The 22,419-nt window shown below is 38.9% G+C and overlaps 1 protein-coding gene across 1 annotated transcript; it reads left to right on the forward strand.

The window, feature by feature from the left end:
* Positions 1-1,783: 1,783 nt before the first annotated feature.
* Positions 1,784-19,095, forward strand: LOC106747297 (tachykinin-like peptides receptor 86C; the record flags this gene model as incomplete). The annotated part of the gene is made up of 2 exons (XM_014624692.1): positions 1,784-2,078; positions 18,847-19,095. Coding segments are annotated over exons 1-2 (544 nt in total), but the record flags the coding sequence as incomplete, so codon positions are not given.
* Between the last annotated feature and the right edge of the window lie 3,324 nt (positions 19,096-22,419).

Consider the following 22,419-nt stretch of genomic DNA (forward strand, 5'->3'; position numbering starts at 1 on the left):
TCACGGCGATATCATTCCCGACGTTCTGCGTTCGGCCTTCTCTTCGGGAATTTGGGAATCGAGCGAGATTTCGCCAAGCGACGGGCGGAAATGAGATCGCGCCTTAGCGAACGATTTTTACATGCCGAGATTACGATCCACGTTGAGATTCAAGCGGCTCCGCATTCGGCGGCCGCATGCCCGGCCGCGCGATGCAAAACATCTGCTAAATCCGCGGCGAGAGGCATCTCCCGTCGCGCACGTGACGCAAATCTCTCCGCTCTTATCCTGAGGGATGGCCGTCATAAATCGGCGAGCGTGCTGATATTCGGTCGGCGAATCCGCGCATGCATTCGCGTATTTCCCTATCAGCTGACACTTGCGACCAAGTGGAAAGTCTCGGCCACGGGGATGGTAACGAAGGAACGGGGCGCGAGGGCGCGAGGGTGGTGCGCACGCACCTTTGAATGAACGTGCTTTTCAGGCGTTCAGTTTCACCGACGGGGTTCTTCAGTACGGTACACCAGCCGATCCAGGCCGGCTCCTGCCTGACGTTGTAGATCGCGTAGATCGCGGAGGAGACGCACGCCGGTCGTGCCGACAATAATGCCAGTGGTTGACCGAGCGATCCGACGGCTCGCGAACGGATAAATGTCCGCGGCAAATATTCGAGCGAAAGGGTGACAGGGTCTCTGCAAACATGCCGAGACGTATTGCCGAGTCCTCGGACGCGACATGACGAACTTTGCCTTCCGTTGCTGCCAGTGACAATGACTTTGACGCGGCAGTCGCGCCCACGAAGATTTGCGGTTTCCGTCGATCGATCAGAGGGGGATGACGCGCGGATTCACGAGCCCGCGCGCGCCCCGAATGCACGATAGTTGCGAGGCGCGCGTTAACGTTAACGTTCTGGAGAAAAATGCCGCACTTCACGGCCGAACGAGCGTTCCACGCGGGCTCGTTCGCGGACTTGATAAACGTCGCGCTGAGACCTGCCGTCTGAGGTCTCGACGATATTTCTTACACACCGAAGGAAACACGCGATAACGCGTCAAACGATAGGGAAACGTGTACAAATCAACGATATGTATGTCGCACCGTCGCGCTGAATTGCTGAGACGGAATCGGGGAGGAAGTGCGAGAAGCGAGACAAACGCGACGACAAGGGGTTGTACCCGCGGAAGTAGCCGTGTTCGTTGAATTAATTCGCAGGGGGAAGCCGACACGAAGAGGAGAGACAAATCTCTTCGGTCGATGTAAAGTGAATTTTCAAGCAGTCCGGCCGGTGCGCGAACCAGATAGCCGCGGATCAAAGTAATACAAAATATGGTTCGTCCCGCGCGTCACGTGTTCGTCCCATCTCGACGGTAATCTTATTACCGGACTGCAGAATCGGTGAATACGACGAGGGAATATCCGGCGGTGGGAGGCTACCGAGAGATCGTATGAAAAAATAAAGGTACTCGGGCTCGTGCTTTAAATCGGAGAATCATCAACGGGGAGCATGGATCGCTCCCGGGACGAACCCTGCGGGATTCTCGATCGAATGTCGTAAATTCGTACCGACGCCTCCCTGATAAGAAAAAACGGTCGGGTTAAGCCACCTATGATAACTGAACGCTAGTCCATTGTGCGTCTCGTAGGAGAAAATCGGCAGCACTGATAAAATCGATTAGACGAACTGTTCGGAGGAGGAGGGACGACAGAGTGAGAGAGAGAGAGAGAGAGGCGGAAGATAGAACAAAGCACCTCGGGAGCATACTCTCTCCCCATACGATTCGCGTGGAAGACGATTCTTATAAATATGAATAGCATGACTCTGGCGCTTTTGTACAACTGCAGCGCTTGGGTCTTGGAACGCAACGTCACGCTGTTACTCAGGCTAAATTACAGCGAATTCTTTAGTGTTCTTGAGGAGGCACTGGACAGCTCGAGCCGACCGGACTTCCTCCGTGACCGGATCACTGACTGCGTGTTCGCGAATCAAGAGCGGCCGTTTGACTTGCCGTGGTGGCAGAAACTCTTCTGGTCGTTGATATACGCGGTGATAGTGCTAGTCGCGATCGGCGGCAACGGCATCGTCATGTGGATCGTACTCGGTAAGAAGAAGACGGATCACGCGAACTTTACACAGCACTTTCGGGAACTTCCCATCTCGTTCCATCTCGTTAATGCGCCGCGCGCGCGCTTTTATAAATATAGATGGATTCGGGAAGCGGAAGATAGGTATTGCGTTTGTTTATTGCCAGCGAGGATCGCACAAACGCGCTCTCGCCCTCGTGACGTCGATGATTCGGATTGCGCGCGAATAGGGATGTTGCGATATTATTGATACAATATTGGAATCGATATGTTTCTTTAAGTACCGTAGATATTTTTGTATCGATATTTCGACATTCGTTTCATATTTTCCTATATCAGTATTATTTTGTTTCGTTATCTTTTCAGTATTCCCTTTTTATTTTTTATTTAGTCGTTTTTCAAAATATCGCTCAAAATATCGTGTATTTTTACTTCATGAAAATTAGTGTAATATAGAACTTACGTTTTAAACCTATCTCTCATGATTTCGGTTACGTTAATTTTACGGTTATTTATTGATTTCCGAAGTACAGGGAAAAGCGTCCGGATATTTTTACAAGTGTGCAGAATTGATCACAAGTGTCATTTGGTGCGTGTATTATTTTATTTCCACGTACAACACAAACTGTAGAAAGTCTAGTGCAAAAGATAGAAGTATCTTTATATCGCAGTAAGATTATTATGCATAGATGTATGAAACACTTAAAAGTAGCTTGCAAGACAAACACTTCCTTGATTTTTATATTTCCTATAATTAAAAATTTTTTTAAATTTCAATACCAGTATTTGCAGCGATATTTTTGTTCTGATATCGCTTTCACTTACGATATCGATACTTTTGATTAAGCACGTTTCAATATTAGTATTTCAGTACTTTTACTACTACTTTTATAGTATTACAATATCTCTAACATTTATTTCCATGCCACGTAAGTTCCTGCTCCGCGGAAGTCCCCACGCAATAATAGAACGTTGCGAATTCATTCCTTTCTGAGGCGACTTTCGTCGAGTGTTGATGTGTACTGCAATATGAGGTCGCGAATTATTTTCTGGACGGTCGTTAGACGCGCTCTGTACACGCGCAAACTGTGTTATCTGTAAAAATTAAAAAAATACTGTGCCAGCAAAATTCGCGACACACTTCACTGACAAAGCAACTCGGGTGAAAATGGCTCTCGTTCTTTCTACGTTCTTTCGATTATGTACCGTCGCTGTGCAGTCCGTAACAACCCGACGTTATCGCAAGCTATAATTGATGAAGATCCATCTTAAAAGATAACTTGATTTCTGTACGGCAATAGTTCAATTTCTCATCAAGGTGGCATCGTACGAGCATATTTTACGCAATTTATAAAATCTAAAATTCCTAAAAAAGTTCTTCTATAACTCAACATGCGTTATAATTTAACATACGATATCACGCGTTTGAGAAAACGTCACGTCGTCTATTTTCATTTGGGAGAGATATTAACATATGTATAGTTAACGTCGTGTGGTCGATAAAGATCGATAAGTCAAATAAAAAGTAAGTCAATTAATATTTGTAGTATAAAAAATTTTGTAATTTATAATATAAATCCTTTTCATTCTTCTCTTATTTAGACAAGCTATCGTATGTGATATAGGAAGATATACATTTTTATGTATAAATCTCAGAACTTCATGTATTCTTATCGTAAATTATGAATTTTAGGAGCTATTCAGTTTATTTTTTACACGTGTTAACCTATAACTTCTTGTTTAGACGTATTTTATTGCTTCCGCCTCGTGCTGATACAACAAGCAACCCTGATCAGAGGTAAACGCAACAACGACAAATCGATAAGCGGATCCAATATCTTTTTACATGAATTATACCGGATTATGTATGTATATGTGTGTGTGTGTGTGTGTGTGTGTGTGTGTGTGTGTGTCATGTGTGTTTTTCATAAGGAACGTACGGGGAAACAATCATGCATTTGAATATTTTAATAAGCACGTGCGATAAATCCATTAAATCATATACGATATGCATGGTCAGCATAAACATTAATTTTGTTATAACGCGTATCAACGCGTATAACGCGTATCAATGACGATAATCGCGAGCGAATGCAACGTTGGATGAATTTTATATGATGTATTACATTTCTCTGCCAGTACTAATTGAAGCAATTTGCAACCTCCACACAATTAAAATTTGCTCCCGTCTCCTCTACCTTCTTTTCTTCCTTCCTCTCCTTCTCTCTGGAATTGAATGACGTTGCATTGCATTATATATATATAGTTTACTATAATGCACTGTATATAGTGTACATACAGTGTACTTCTCCGAAACGTCCTACACGCAGAGGAGGCAAAAGTAATAGCACGATAACAGAATTATCAAACGTAATATTTCGTTATATTTCGATCTTCACACCGATCGATTGTATTCGTCACTTTGTGTCATTTTGAGTGGCACATTTCTTTCACTCGATAGTTGTTCCTTACATTCTTCTTGCTAAAGCAATATGCAGCGCATTGCATTGATTGAAGGTACTTCGCTTTAGAACAGACGTTACTTTATTCCTCGGAAGAACTTCCTTGGAATGCAGACGCTGAAAGTAAAGATGCACAAAGGTTTAAACGCGATATAGATACAGCGGATGGTACATTTTAAGCGGCGATATTATTATTATTACGTTCGTGTTATTATCTATTACGTTCGTTGTTATTTTCATACCATCTATATTTATAACGCTCGCAATTTATAAAATCGTTTGTGTTACACGAGTTCTGAGTTACCTTGTAATTGACGTCGCCTCGGCTAAAAAGGTCCAAGACGCAGGGAAGGGCGCAACGGCGGGAAGTGCGCTGCGTTGTACGAGCGGAATGCTCGCGTAGCTGCTGGTTGTACGTGGGTTTATCGAAGCTGCACTTACACGATATGTAGACAAAAACTACGGGAAAAGAGTACAAGCTCGTTGTGAATGAGATCGTCGTATCAAACGGCGACTCGTAATTTTCTACGTCCTATAGAGCAATTTCCAGCGCAGAAACAGCTCGTTCTGTGCGTGTCCTTTTAATCTATCATTCATGGCGGGGTACTTGGCGCCTACGACAACACGTCGAGTCTCGCCGTTATTTTTTCCCTGACGACTCAGAAATTGATCAATTAAACTTTCCCTACCAACCGGGCGCTAGCCTAATAGAATTGCGAAGTTGATCGATGTTGATTAGCGAAGCGCTGAGACGAATTTGGAGACCGGTTCTTATACGTGCCTTACGGCGCGCGAGAAACATCTGGGCACCAGTGGTTCGCGGAGGACCTTCCACGGCGGACGGCAATTAGAAGGTCTGATAATCGCACGCGAACGCCTCATCGCTCAGGACTTGGCGAGTGCAATATCCAACAGTCACGATGTCTCTTTCTTTCTTTCTCTCTCTCTCTCTCTCTCTCTCTCTCTGTTCCTCCGCTCAAACATTTGCATTAATAGCTAATCCGTAATGTCGTTACCGCTTAATGACACGCAGAGTGATTGTCATACACGTAAATATCGCTGATCCACGATGTAATGGCTGCAATCCGGAAGGACGATGAAATGTAAATAGCAATTTTCAGGAAGATAATAATAATAATAATTTCGGTATACTGACGAAGCGAGACAAGAGACTCATGATTAATTTTTGGCAAATTATTTGTATTACTTCATTTCGCTACTTAATATATTCATTTTGTATATATTCATTATTAAATAATGTAATAATTAAATAATTGTAATATATTTATTATTAAGTTAACATAAAAATTTGAGTTGACCGTTTGGGACGTGTGAAAAGTGATAATTTAACACAAAATTTTTTACTATGCACGAATATATCGATTCATTGCGTATGATCGGAAAATATCATTGTCATCAGGCCTAGTAAGGTTGCCTTCGGAAATATGCAGTGTGCACGCTACTAGACATTATCCATTCGGGAACACTGGGTGTGACTTGGTGTGCATTCGTGTGAGATCGTTTAGAAACGTATAGAGGAGAATCACATCGAATGCCACCAAGCTACTCGACAAAAAAGCAGAGGGAGTCGATGTGAGTCGGTGTGTTACTGTTTAATTACCTATGCCATAACAGCAAAAAACAATATATGACAATATATCGATAAAAATACGTATGTTTAATTCCGACGAAAATTTTCTAGATATTCCCTTGGAATCGTTCGGAAATCACAAAAGCACACCAAAAATGATATTTCCGAATGCAGCTTAAATGTTAAGGCTATTATGGCGCTTAGTATACAACAGACAAAGTCCGCAATTTAATTTTCCTCTCATCCGACAGAGCTGCCTTTTATAGCGAATGTTTTTCCTCGAATTAAATATCTCGCAATTGAAATCGGAATCCGCGATCAAGTCGCGGAATTTAAAATTTGTACGTATCATGATTTGAATTGCAGCCTATCGCAATATTACGCAAAAATATTGAATGCCGTTCCACCTGGAATTCAAGCCCTCTATCTCGAAATCTTGTTATCATCGCATTCCTTTCTTTGCGAATCACGTCGATTCGTCGATAAAAGTCGAGGTATCGGTCGTTTTATGCGTCTTTATGCGCATTTTCCCTCTCTCCAGGATTTTTGTTTCTATTTTTTTTTCGCAAAGCGCGGCGCGAAACGATCTATCGCAAATAGGAAAGTGGAAAAGAAGATTTACGAGCTAAAGGGCTCGTCCATTAAAGGAACCGTGATGTTCCGCACATCGCTTCTGGCATTTCACACGATGGACATTTCCGTGAGAAACTTTAACCATGCAAGGCGTAAGTACGGCCAAAGAAGTCTCGATCGATCGTCGGCGAAGAGAAAACTTCACACGGCGTGGAGGCTTAGAGGATTAAGCGGCTTGAACGGCGACGCAGACGTAAAATTTCGCGGCGGAATCCGGGCTTTATGACGAGTAACTACATTTCTCGTAGCCGACCGTAGATCCCAGGTTTGAGTCGGAAGGAAGAATTCGCAACGGCAAAGTTGTATTTTGTCGAGATAAGTAACGGAAGGGTTGCTGCGAGGAGAGAAGCTTTGAATGACGGGACAGTTCCAACTTCAGCGAATATTCGTTCACGAGATATTTTCTGTCGTGAACACACAACCAATATAGCCAATTTCCCGTCTTTTTCAGGAAACAAGCGACGTTACACGCTCTTCCACCGAGATCTCATTGAGACTCGTTTTTCTCCTTCCTCATTCGCAACTGTAAGAACGGCTCGATGTCAGTCGAAAACATTTACTTGTGCATATACTCCAAGCAAGCAGCACTCCAAGTATGTCTATATATTCCCGGTAGCGCGTTATGAAATTTTTATGGTATCCTAGAGAGGCTATACGGAAAATCATCTCAATATCGTTTCCCGCAACGAAACTTCCGTGATTTATATATCACAGACTTTTCTTATCAAAGACGCATAAAAAGCAAACCCGAATATCTTTATTACCGTCGATCAGTGATATCGATGTTTATGAAAATGTATATCGCTGACAGTTTTAATACGTATGTTCTCGATTTTACTTAGAGATGCAATACTACTGATATAATACTGGTTATCGCATTTTTTCTTTCAGTACCGGATATTGTGGCATTGATATTTTCTTCTGATATTTGTATCTCTTTTCGATATTTTTTTCCTTAATTTTTTATTCAGTCTTCAAGATATCATGTATTTCTGCTCTCATGAAAATTAAAATCTTCAAAAGTAGCTTGCAAGACAAACACTTCCCTGATTTTAATATTTCTCTAATTTTAAGTTTATTTAAGCTTCGATATCGATTCAGTTTTCTGTTCTGATATTCAGGTCACTGAATGATGATATCGATACTCTTGATTAGATGCCTATTTTAATATAAATATTGACACTTTCACAACATTCTTAATCTCGTTTGTATCTCCTTCCTCAAACACTCGAATATGATGCAATGTCTTCCCGTAGACGGAATTTCTTATGTGTAACATCACGTCACGCATATTACATATTGGATTTCAGATAGATTTGATATTACAGAGCGCATCACATTATCAAGATAATTATGACCGCGGGAAAGAAGCGATGGATTCTGTTTCATTGACGGAGCTAATTCAATGTTTTCTCGGGGATACGCGTCCGCTCCTTCTCTTCAGAAAATATATATCGGTACGATTTGATTATTAGCGCTCACGTAACTGTATAAAATTAATTATACCATTTAATTCTTTACTCGTGGCTTTAAGCCTGATTATCCGTTTCAATGAATTATCGTGAATTCATTAGTGCACGTGTATGAAAGTTTATATACGTGCATTTACGATATTTATAAAATAAACAGTGTTGTTGCTTTTATTCAAACGGAAGGTGGAATTAATTTTCAACGTAAAATTACCTCCCATGAGAAGCTTCCATTTTGCTTTTTCATGTATTTTTGTTACACGCACACACGAATATTTAACAAATATCCTACAAAATATGTAAATATATATTAGAAGTCTTGTCGTAATAAAAGGAAGTAGATTTCAATATGCACAGGAATTGTAATAATATATGAACGATTGATCTTCCATACGAGTGGGATAAGGACTCGATTTTATCACAGACAAGAAGTCGTCGCTCTCAATCTAATCCTACAGTGTCGTGGTCGTGGAAGAAAGTGATTGCACAGACGAGAAACATCAAGTTAATGAAACTTTATCTGCCGAGTAGCACGCGGAAATTTCGCCGGAGCAAAAAAAGAAAATAAAAAATAAAAAGCCGACGAACGATTGCAGCAGTTGTAATCGACCACTTATTCAATTTTATTTAGCTTGATGTCGGAATTTCACGAAACTCTCTTGATTCGTGACGAGCTCGATTTAGTGAAAACTCAAATTACGAATATTCGGTATAAGTATTCCCTCTTTGGAATTAGGTCTCACAGAGACTTCTGCGAGAGAAGACAGCGAATGGAAGGCGATTTGAAGGCAATGATAAAACAAAGATGATGAAGTAAAACATAATATATTAAAATGGAAGGCAAGAACAAACTTCTCTCCCTCTCTCTTTCTCTCTCTCTATCTATCTAAGAAATACGCAATGCGATCTTCAACGAATGTCACAAAAAGCTACGAATGTCTCTCGTCGCGCCTTGATATCGCTTTTATGAGTTCGTGTCTTTCCTTCATTAGATATATGGTGAAACTGATAATGCGATATTGATCGTGCTAATACTACCAATAATATTACCAATAATTCATAACGAACCGATAAAAGTATATATATATATAAAAGTATAAAAAGATAAAAATATAATAATATCTCAAATATGATGTTATGAAATACAATCCCGAAACTGTTTATCTCGGTTTCATATATGAAATATATATATAGTTTATGTGTATTTACTCATATGTGAAATTGAACAGATGAAATAATGATACGATAACAAGATATATGGGACGCGATAGTCTAAAACTATCACGTCGTTTCGTTTATCTCTATTCTTCCTTTACCATTCATCATTGCAAAACCCGTAATTGAAGTTGATATTTCTTTTAAGCTTTTGAACGCATCATCCGCAGCTCATCCTTCATAGTTTTGTATAACTCAATAAACGTCTCACTGTCGGCGCGGTATTACAAAACTAGAAACTTTATTATCTACCGTCGTTTTCCTTCTTCGCGTATAAAATACGCACAAGCGCGTACAGATTTCATCCGGGAAATTATTTCCCATGAAAGTTATTTCAACGAAAATAATTTTCAACAAAAATCTGGAGTGGCAGATGCCATACTTTTAGTGGCCATCGAAGGCTTTTACAAGTTTTAATTTCGTCGATAAAATGCAGAACAAATAGATTTAAATTCGCGTTTGTATTTTTCAACGAATGCGGTTTACTTCTTCGTTACAGTCCTAACATTCAATCGTTGCATAACATCATGCATTTTCAACAAATTTAATCCATTACATACCAACTAAAGGTTAAAACGCGCTATCTCCGCCTACACATATATTTCTAAAATTTGATTCTACGAACGGCGAGTTGCCGGATCTTGCGGTATACTCGAAGCTTTATATTCACAATTGGAATACTGTAAATTCGACTTCACGCTCAATTTACTACAAGTAGAACGATCATTGAAACAGAAGAGCCTTCGAACAGAATATACAGTGAACGCAATTCTCTAAGGGAGCATTCTGTGAGTCCGAATTGCGCCCCGGTAAGCGAGCGTTAGATTATTCTATACCGTTATATTGAAGAAAATCCGTCCTTTCACTCGAGAATTTTTCGTGGAAAACGGCTCTGGCAGTTTTGCCAAATATAAACATTTTTATTAAATTTACGTTCATTCGGTGTGAACGAAAAAAATGCTATTCTTTCCCATCATTGGCGAGTTGATACAATACGTTCGATCGATAAATATGCCCAGTGTTCTACATGGACAATATTCGAAATATATTATACACACGATACCTATAACATTAAGCCTTGAAATGAGTGCTTTACGTCCATTATGATTTATCCTATTAGTTCAGATCGTATTTACGCAACAACATCGAGACGATTTATAGCCAGTAATCGCTGGACTTAAACCCCTGTTGGCTTAATCGCGTCTCTTTTCCTACGATAACGTAATGTGAAAATAGCAGAGGACAAAAGTTAACCGACGAGATCCGACTTGATGATATATTTTAATATAATCGACGGTGTTTCGGCCGTATCCCGAAACAACTATTCGGGAAACGATGCGTTTTTTCGTCATATATTCGTATATTTTATACTCTTATCCTTTTTGATACGAAAAATCTATTCCCGAAAATAAAGTGTAGATATTTCGCTAACGCTCTGTATAAGCGTAACTTAATTCTTCTAGAGCCGTACCAGCACTGGAATGAGTAATAAGACATAGCTTTTGAAACAAAATGTCACATAAAATTGCGAAAAATCCAGAAATATATGTATATTTAATATACGTATTTAAATAAATGATAGATGTTCTCGTTAAAATGAATATCTTTCAGTAAATGAAGAATGAATGTAAATGAAGATTGCGTTAAAGAATAAATGTTCTTTACTAGTCATAATTTTGTCTCTTTACCTGTCTAAAATTTAAATTCCGGTTTTAATTTAATTTTTAAACCGGTTAAGAGACAAAATTGCGACCAATAAAGAACATTTATTCTTTAACATAATCTCTATTTAAAAGTATAACATGCTATTTGAAAAAAATGGAAAAGACCTTGAAATTTCCATAGCGCCTCCGTTTATAGAAAAATTATTACTAGCATATTATGACCCTTTTGGTGCTGTGCAATTTTCGTGATCAAAATATTTTCATATCTTTAATAATATCGGAAATATTCCACGTGAACAAAGTTATCACCCCACCCTGTATATATATATATATATATATATATATATAGAACGAGAAGTAAAATGTCAGATAATTATATGCTGCAATGAACATTTCGATAGTTTTAAATCCCGGCAAAAGGCACGCGCGCTCGTACTGTTTATTAACTGAATTAAACGTACACGAAGTTGATATGTATGCAAAAGGCAAGCGTTTCAGGAAAGTTAATTTCATATTTCGCACGTATATACATATATACGGCATTCGTTGTAACATAACTTCGCGTGAATTTGTTCAAAAAGTGTACGCCCAGGAGAATCGTCCTCACGCTTTCCTATTTATGCAGTGACGAGGAAATGTTATTATTAACGAGAACGGTCGACAGAACGAGAGTTCAGGACGCGCGTTGTTAACTTTACGCGCGTAGCCGAAACGAAGGATTCGAAGCTTTTCCTGCGAAGAGGCAGATATTACGCAGAACATAATCGTCCGTTTCGCGCAGATTCATCTTCTCAAAGAGGACTGTTAACGATCTGATCGCAGAAAATCGTTATCTTGACGCGATAAATTTGCTGAGTGAGGGTGATCTGCAATAAACAGCGGAAATTAATCTAAGCGTACGTAACAGTTCGCTATGTGTGTGCGACGCGTATAACGGATGTGAGTCAACTACATCAGCATGATCCCGAAGGGGGATTTTTTGTTGCAGGAAGTAATGAAAAAGATGTATGTACGTACACCGTGACTACGCACTTACGGAATAACGTGCGGGTACGCGAAAAATGGGAAGAAACATTTAGCTTCCGGCCATGACGTGAAAAGCGAAAATTAACCGAGAAAGTAATCTGTTACGTAACATTATACAATCGCAACGGTGTTTACCGCAGGAATGAAACGGTTTATTAATTATGAGAATTTATTGTAAACGCAAATTTGTTAAACATGTTTCGTTTGAGGCAAAGCGTATATATTTAAAATGTAAGAATTCGATTTCGCATCGTGATGTTTTATTGTCCGGGTTAAATTGAAATCTCTCTCTCTCTCTCTCTCTCTCTCTTTCATCTATCTGCTATCTCTCTACTATCTATTTACTCTCTAAATTACGTTACACAACTATATAATTATATGTTACATAATTATATATGCTCAACATTACTGATGAAATAAACAAGGTTTTTTTTGTTTTGAATGATACATACGGTTATCTTGAAAATAAAGTATTTTCGGAAAAAATGTTCCGTATGAAACTTGTAAGGTTTGAAATAGCGCATTACATAGCAAGTTAGCGTAACTTTGGACAGTATTGTTACGGTTATATAAAAATTACTTTGAAATTAAAAATTCGTACTTTTGATACACATTCTTGTAGCTTACCTCGAGAGCTTTTTAAAACACTATAATAAAGTTATTTTTCATTAAATACTTTCTTTGTTGTGAGACCTGAAAGTTACGATACTTGTAGTATGTGCGCGCGCGAGTCAGTATGGTACCCCCGCGTGCTATAAGGAAAAGCGGCGGCGGCTGAGTTCCATCTATGCTCACTGGAGCTTTGAACTTTTACTCACAGAGAGAGTTTTCCAATTATATTTTCGCGTAAGTAAATCACAACTTATCGCTAATATAAGTAATCACCGTAAATGGTTTGATAATTCTGGATCGAGTTCGATTCTGCCCACTTGAACTTAGCTTTCCTCTTTCAAGTCGTTTTCTTATAGCTTTTCTCAAACGATTTTTCATAGTGCACTAGCGGCGGACTTTTTCAAGGATCTTTCTAAAATGATCAATTACAGTTCAAACTTGGAGTAATGTAACTGTAATCCGAGTATAACCCGGGAGATTAGAATTACTCGGGGTTTACATAAGTGATTCGCCATTTGTATTTTGTTCCAAGTAGCGTGTGAAAAACGGCCGAAGATGGATAAAATTTTCACAGCAAATGATACAGGGAGAATATGCGGAATAAAAAGTACAGCAACATGTTCTCTGTGCAATATGTAACTGCCACATACGGTCGGCGCATTATATTTTACGGATATTACGGACGTTATACGTGTTGTAGTATTCTTGATGTCCGTAAAACATGTTAAAGTACTTACAAAAGCTACGCTGCGTTCTGCGTTCTTCTTGTACAGCTCAATCTTTGATTTCTTCTCTCCTGAAAAGGCAACAGAAATTTTTGAAGAATTGTTGTGTGGATGTTTCTTTTCTCTCGACATTCTCCTGAGGAAAGTGTAGTAAAAATATACATACAAAAAAAAATATATATACATATACTTCTAAAAAATATATATATATACTTCTCTAACGCAGAAACCATATTGTAAAATATCGCAACGGTATCGACAATTTTTAACCCGTGCTTCAGAAAAACGTTCTTTTTAATTTATCGTTTCGCCATCGTGAATTATTGTCGTAAAGTAAGATTAAGTAATGAGCAAAAACAGGCGAGAAGAAAAAGTGAAAGTTAAGCTGAAGGCCATTTAATCGCAAAATCACGCTACGGCACTCCAGTTTATGATTTAAATTATTTTTTGTATATATTATCGATATCGCGGTCGCACCGTTTATCACTTTCAACGAGTTAGTTTGCAAAGAATGTAAGCTGACTTGCAGCTGCTACCCTTTTAATTGTTCTTTTCTGTCGTCGTTTATAAATTACGTTGCACTCCCTTTTCGTATCTCACACGTTCTACAAACGAGACGATTTGTACGATAATTAAACTGCTATCATTAACTTTGAGATTTATGTCATCTCTCGTCATTATCGTCGTCATTATCGCTTCTGACGTTACACGAACGTTTTCATTTTTCAATATCACTGTATACATACATTAATTATACAGAGTGTCTGGTATTCGTACAATCGCTTGTATGAAGGTAGAATGAGTTAAACTGAACAAAAAAGTCCTGTATTATTTTGCAAACAACCACGCAAAATTTCGAGTTATTAATTATTGAAAATGATTATATATAGAGGTTTTTTTAATTAATAACTGAAAAATTTGCGTGTTGTTTGCAAAGTGGCAAAGGACTTTTTTATTCAGAATGATCTAACCTATAAATGTATGACAACTGTACTTAACAGGTTGAAAGTTCAAAATTCAATATACTGATATCTGATTAAGAAGTTATATTCATAAATGTAAAGATTTTAGGTAGATTTTAATTGTTCTTTTCAGTTACTATGACTCGAAAGCGTGATCGAAAAATAGGTAGAGGTAAAACTGCGCCTTGATTAAGTGATATTATTAACTTTAATAAAATATTGAAAAAAACGTTGAAACAGAAGCTATAATCTTGTTTTCTTTATATATAAAGACACGTGACAACCGATCCGGAGTATAGAATCAGTAGTCCAATTTGCACGACGTTGCTTCAAGTTCAATAACTTTTTCATGCACGAATATGTATAAAGCTACCATATTTTTTGAGCTAAAGGTTGTAGTTATATAAAAATGTGTACGATATTGTAAAATATCGTAAATATTTTTTATTTTTTGTTTTAATTCAAATATGTAAAGTGTGACTTTATGCTCTGGTTTCCCCTGCTGCAAGGGGATTACGAGTACGTTACACAACTCACACATATACAGAGCGAGATAAAGGGAGAAAGAGTTTGCAATAAAAAAAAATATAGAATAAAATTCGAAAAAAAAAGACAACAGGTTTTTTCTATCGATTTATCGCGAAGCAACGGGTAATGCTTTTTCAAGCGCAACGCTCCCTTAACAAAACTATCGATTATCCATAAGCCCGTAGTAACATGATAACGCAATTTCCATTCATCGAAATTCCCATGTAACTCTGCAATCCGCTTACGTTCATTTCAAGCCATCAATTTTCATAAGTCACGAATAGTGCGAATTAGACAGTACATGGATATCTCGGCGAGTTTGAGCGTGATGGAACATGATGTATCATAAAGATACTAGTAAACTTTATGACGAGCCCCGGATGTGATTGCAACGGCGTCTTCGTGAAGCGTTCGGCCAGTGATTAAGATTCGTGAACTGCGAACCAAGAAGCCGAAAAACTACTCTCAACTTCGTTGTATCTAAACTATTTTGCAACTAAATGTGCATGACGCTTAGCAACTGTTGACTATAGTTGACGCTCGCTCATATCGAAAAAATGACAAAAAAAGGAGATATTATAAATATACCTCGCGCGTTTGTGATTTGCCATCACGACTGTGCAATTTTTGACGAATTAATCCTGTTGCGTCGTAATAGGCAGGATCGCGTGCGACAAGAAGCGACTCAAATGATAAATGACAGATATGAAAGCTAGTTCACGCACTAGAAAGTCCGCCAGTCGCGCTCGTTGTTATCCTATCGCACATCAGGAAATATCGTGCGTCAAGTTCACATGCGACAAAGACAAATTGTATTTTGAAGGTATGACTTGACTTCTAGGTGCAGTGAGAGTATTTTCTAACATACCAGACGTTGGTTCGCTACGTGTTCGCGACAGCGGTTTATTTCACGGACTCGTTCAATCGAGAACACCGTTCATCGCGATTATCCGCATCTCGTATCAAATATTCGTGCGTGCAAAAAGCGAGATACAACCAGAATACCAATTATTAGAATAAGAAAATACGACGTAATTTAATAGCGGTATTCCCGTCGGGATTTTTAATCCTTCTAATCCCTTGTTCCAAGACTTCTTATTTAAATGAGGACAACTTCTAAGAAAATAAGACGCGGAGATCCGCTGGTTTCTATTCAAAATGAGAAAAATGCACGTTTCCCGTGGCAACGTTGCGTTCTGTTCCATAGAATGGCGTCTGTAAAATGAAAATCCGAAAAATGTCTCTGATTTTGCGAGTAGTAAAGTAAATAAAGGCAAAACACGAATTTATTGTATTTTATCTGGTTGGTTGCGCGGAACGAGAGGAAGGTCAAATTAAAATTGAAAACCTCCGCTGTTTTCCATATATCGTAAATTGTGATTGACATAGCTTTATACATGTATACCATTTAGTATCGAAAACCACATACAAAAGTAAAACTATTTTTTGTGAAAGTTTGATCCCACTATTTATCTTTTGCAGGATTTATTTGTTTAAGCGGCTCGGCGAATTAACATGCTGTCATAAGGCTTGCACTTTTAATTTATAACGATCCTTGCTAATTTAAAAAATATACTTAGAGATTAAACGTTATAAAGAAGGACATGCTAAAGCTCATTAACGCTGCTCTTTATGATTTGATTTAATTAACTGCCCAAGAAAAATTCCCTCACTTTTTCATTTTTCCCAAAGCCTAACATAAAGGCAGGCTTACCTCTCTCATTATTGCGAAACTTTTTAATGTCACGATACTTTTTTTTTTCGTCGCTGCGTATCACCAAAGTGATGATCAAAGCGTGTCTCAATGCTATTCCTTAGGACGCCGATTTTCCTTTAACTTTTCAAATTTATAGCTTGACAAAGCTCTTAGAACGTCAACACCTCATAGCACATCTTTGCGGGAGTCGTGTTACTTACAAAAAAGGGGAAAGAGATAATGCTTTACAATCTTCTTCTTAATGGGTGTACCAACATTTCGCGTGCGTGTGTACACGCCTGCGTATCCCACTTGCTTACCAATGCTTGCGCAACGGAGGTATTGTTAGCAGTTACGGTAAAGCACAAAATAACGATTTTCCGCAAGCAGCCGCGAAGCACTATTTACATTCTAGGAAAACGGTGCAACGTGATATTAAAGCTTGTCGTTCCGCACGCGATACCATCCCCCCGTCCCTTGCCCATCCATGTTGCCATGTATCAAAAATATAATCACGCACATCGCGGTCGTTCGTAAGATATAGAATGAGAACGTGGAATGGAGCCATCGCAAACCATGGATTTTAATTTAACGATAATCACGCGTCGTAAAAAAACGTAACGAGTAAACGGGGCTCGCGTAAACGATATAATTATCGCCGGTAGATATCTTGTTGCGAAAACAGATTTGTTCGGAAATGAAAGGACAAGCGAATCCTCGTCCGGCGCAAGCGAGATAATGGAGGTGTAGAGTAACGAATCGATCGCGAGTAGTCTTGAACGAACGGCACTCCCTGCACTACCTCGACAACCGTTTCGTTAATGAAAGATTATTCCAGCTCGCTCCTCCAGAAGCGCAAGTCAAACGATAGACATGCGTCGCGGAGATTCTCTCCTCTTCCTCGGAATCCATCGGATCGCATTAAATCGCACGATGGATAACGGTGATAGGTATCAAGCGCAAATTGTTTATTTCTAGAGATTTCCACACGAATGGATCGCTCGCGATATCAGGCACCTTTCATGGAATTTAATAACGACGGCGAGCGCGCCGTACAAACGCGCGGGAACTTAGTCGCGGCTATTCAAATGGCGTAAAAGTCACGGTAATGATATCGCGGAAAGTTTATAATTTGCCACTGCAAAATAGGAGGAGAAAAGTTGGCAGCGCAGGAATGTCGAGGCGCCTTTACATATTTAAATATGTACGGAGTGTTCCGCGAATCGACAAACTTTTCGTCAGAATATTCGGGAGATCATGAACAAAAATGTTATATAAATAATAGATCAATTCAACTCTGTTATCAAGTTATAGAAAGTGTATTGATATAAACAATTAAATAATTAGAGGCGTTCATGTTACTTAATTTTTGCTTAATTATTTGAAATTGTGTGAAGTTGCATTTAACGCTGACGTCTTGTAATTACGTCAACATTTACACGCATTGTTCAAAATAAATGCTTCATATACGCTTCTCTACATACGCGGACAGACATTTCTGTAGAAAAAAATAATGTGGGAGTCCATATAGGAAATTCATGCGGAATCATATGATCGCCCTTGGGGATTTCCGCCGAAAACCCCAGATAACAACCCACATGGATCCCTATATAAATTTTCACACACCTGTGAATTTCTATATGAATTTTGAAACACCATGTGGATCCTTATATGGATTTTTACTATCCTATATGAATTCGCACGAGTTCCCTTGGATTTCCGTGGGGATCCACACGGGAAGATTTTCAATAAGGCTGCTCCCATTGGCCGCAGCCACGTAATATCGGCAAGATCATTGCCATATAATCATATATCATTGCATATAATATTAACAGCAGCTTATTATCAATTGCTCACGTGTGTCAAGCTTTCTATTTAAATACACTCTCGATTTTACGCAATTCCATAAAAAATCTAAAAAGGGATCACCTGATTAGGTGACCGTGACGGCCATATTTCGATAACGGAGCTGAATTGATCCATTGTTTATATGACATTTTTTATTTAGAATGACCTCCCAAATATGCTGGCAAAGTTTATTGGTTTATTCGCAGAACACCTTGCATTCACTTTGAACGTGTTGGTATAATTCTCTCCCCTTTCTTCTTATTTTCTCTTTCTTTCTCGCTCGCTCGCTCGGTGCTCCGATAACTTCATCATTCGTGCCTATTTTCTTCTTTTTACCTCTGTTTCTCGTTACAGCTCACAGGCGAATGCGCACCGTCACTAATTACTTCTTGGTGAATCTCTCCTTGGCGGACCTTATGATGTCATCGCTCAACTGCGGCTTCAACTTTATCTTTCTCGTCAACTCTGATTGGCCCTTCGGAGTGGTGTATTGCACCATCAACAACTTCGTGGCACACGTGACCGTCGCCTCCAGCGTTTTTACCCTCGTCGTAATTTCATTTGACAGGTCAGTTTCTTTTTTATGGAGAAACTTTGCCATACGTGTGTGCTTACATTGTTCTATAAGCCGACGCGGGCCATCCGGGAAATTCGCACGATCTGTTCGCGCGACGACCCTTTGAACTTATTCCAGTCATTCTGTTCCATTCATTTACAGCATTTATTCATTTGCAGCGCATTCACGTTCGACAACGGATAATTTATACGGCACGGAATTTGATTTGTACAATACCGCCTTTTATCGTATCGCGTTCTCCCAAAAAGCCGACACTCATTTCTCTCGCGTTACACGGACAGGTGCGATCCAATTATTTCGCTCGCACTCTGTCGATTTCTCCCATATGAGACGAGAAACAATCATTTCCCCGTCAACGCGGCCGGCTTTAAGACTAATTCTGAAATAGAGACACGTCGAGAAAATGGAGACACACGAACACTCGCTTACATAGATCCTTTTTAATGGTGACGCATGCGGAAGTAAGAATCGCTGTTGCGTTTAAACCGCAGCTTGCGTTAGCCGGGCGGGAAAATTTCGCGGCGCCTCAACCCGTAGCGATTCAACTTTGACGCTATTTGTATGCAATTGATATCGAACGCGACACCGGACTGAGATAGAACGTACAACCGTGCTGAGCCATTTCACGTGTTTGTTCAGGAAACGCGAATAAAAAGTTATTTGTTTTAACGAACGCAGTTCCAACTGACTTTGACATACGTCAAAGAGTTTAGCCGGTCATCTTTATTTATTAAGAAGAGCTCAGATGGAATTATCATCCTGCGATCTGCTGATAAAATCTCTTTTATTAATAACATTTTAATAAAAAAAGACCATCGGCTAAAATTTCTGGAGGTTATTCGAAAAGATGTCCTCCACAACTTATGTCAAAATCATCGATTGTTGTATCAGTTAATATAAATAAGAATGTATCTGACTTAACTTTACATGAATAATTATCATGAAATATTCCTTTCACGCATGATGATACGTTCCAATAGCAAATCGACCCAGTTCTTTACTTCTTATCTCGCGCATTCTATTTCTATTATTTTATTCTCGCCGCGTATTCCTTCGTTCTTCACAGAGAACGTAAAATAAGCTTTATCTTATCGGTGTATTTCGGATATACCGTTGCATACATGCATGCGCTCATATCATGGACTGTATTTCCACGCAGCATTTAGCGAAATTGATATTTGACAATCGATAAAAATGCCTCAGAACTTCACCGACATTTTCATAGACTTATTATGACGCGAGTTGTACTACTGATGGCTCATAATGTAAAAGAATAAAATCAAATAAAATGAAACAGATAAAAAACATTTCAGTTTTCATTGAGTCTACTCGCAGTACGGTCGTCTATGTTGAATTACGGGCAAATAAAAAAACATCCAAACCCGCTATTTGTCGAACGTGAGAAATTCGTTTACATACACCTGGCAGAACGCATACATGTACACCGGAATATTATTTCGTGCGTGCGGCTTGCATTCCACGTACCCAAATCCAATATCTAAACCATCTATCTCTAGCTGCCGTATTTCACGTCGTTTCTCCATTCCGCCTTACCTTCTGCCGCCCGGTGATCACCTGTATTTAACGCTCGCTTTTCGTGTATCTGTGATCTTTACTCCAAGCTTCAACGACACCCTTATCAACATGCGTCAACATGTGTCAACATGCCACATATTAGTTTCTCTGTATCTCCATTCTTTATATTTCATTTTTGCATCACGTCATCGCCATCGAGGATTACCAGGAAGATTAAATTCTACGGACAGTCAAAAATGTGTTTGCGTATAACCGTTAATTCCCTTAAATTTTAAGGCTGCTGAACCAATTTATCGACCCATTAACGAAAATATCTCTGCTCAGGGAGACAGTTGTTTTCTACCGCTGCTGAAAAATATTTCTTGTATCGTGCTGTGAATTTATAATTTTAACGACTTCGAGATACTGGCTAGTTTATATCGCACGAACGAATAGAAATTGGTACGGTGAGATACGATCGGAGCTTCGCGATATATTTCGGGCAATCTTCGAAGTTACATCAGTTCAATGAAAATGTCAACTACACGAATAGCATTTGATGACGAGACTCGAATTTCTATTTATTCTCGTATATTGACGTTACACTTTGTTCGTCATGCATCAATAAATTATACTATGGAGAGGCGACACGATACAATTGACAAAAATGGATATTAAGTCTCACAACTTTCCTTAAATCTTGTCTCTTTATCGTTCAGTTTGTGTCACCTGTATTGAGAAACCCATTTAGTTGAATCAACTAAATTTTTATTTGACTATGGGCAAACAGATTTTTTGGTTATAAGAACCAAGGTTTAGTTCTTTGAACTAAAGGTTTGGTTCTTTGCAACCTCTGAAACTTCAGAGAATCAAACTTTCGGTTTAGACAACCAAACTTTGGTTATTACAACCAACAAATTTGCTTGCTCATAATCAAACAAGAATTTAGTTGATTCAACTGAATGGGTTTTGCAGTGTTCTCAGCTTAATTCGCTGCGAAATAAAACAATTTGACAAAGGATTAGCACGTGGAGCGACTGTAAAGGAAAGAACAATTCCCAACATATTTTACGCTCGATTTAGCTTTTGTACATATCACCAGGTCTACTGTTACCGGACTTTCGCCCTCGCCTATCGAGCCGCTTAATATATTATCCCGAACAAAAGCGGTATTTCGTTATCCTTGTTGTAAAACGTTGAGACTGAAATTTATAACAGGTTGAATCCCATAGTGCCACCAGCACATCTGCCACTTTTTATCGCATAAATATTAATCAAAATTCGATAATTCCGATAACCTATTTCGTATACAGATCGAATTATTAACAAAAATTAATATATTATCTCACATATAATAATCAATATATTATCAATATTATATCTCGCAATTAGTTATACAATTCTGGTTTTATGATGATTAATACAGGCCAAACACGCGGAATATTTTTAGTCGCATAATTAATGCCACGTAAAATTTTCTCGATAAATATATAGGGAATCCCAAACTAATCTCGGTTCCGGTAGGGTATGCAGGTAAGCAGAAAAGTCATGTGCCATTTTGCAAAATTCACAATAATTAATGAAGAATTAATTATTTTAATCTAAGCTAATGAGCGCACTGGAAGCGGTAGGTCGGATTCTGTATAAAAAAAAATGGCTTACTTCTGAAGATTTCCTAGTAAAGATGAGTGACAGCGAGGGACGTGATTCTTTTCGGTGCACAATTTTTTGTCACATGCCGCTCACTGATTATTGCGTTACTCCGCCTGTAGGAATCACTTGATGCTCATTGTTTCTAGGAGATTTTCAGAAGTGAGCCGTTTTTCTAATTCATC

Source organism: Dinoponera quadriceps, unplaced genomic scaffold (genome assembly GCF_001313825.1).
Source record: "Dinoponera quadriceps isolate SergipeBrazil2010 unplaced genomic scaffold, ASM131382v1 scaffold2364, whole genome shotgun sequence".
Lineage (NCBI taxonomy): Eukaryota > Metazoa > Arthropoda > Insecta > Hymenoptera > Formicidae > Dinoponera > Dinoponera quadriceps.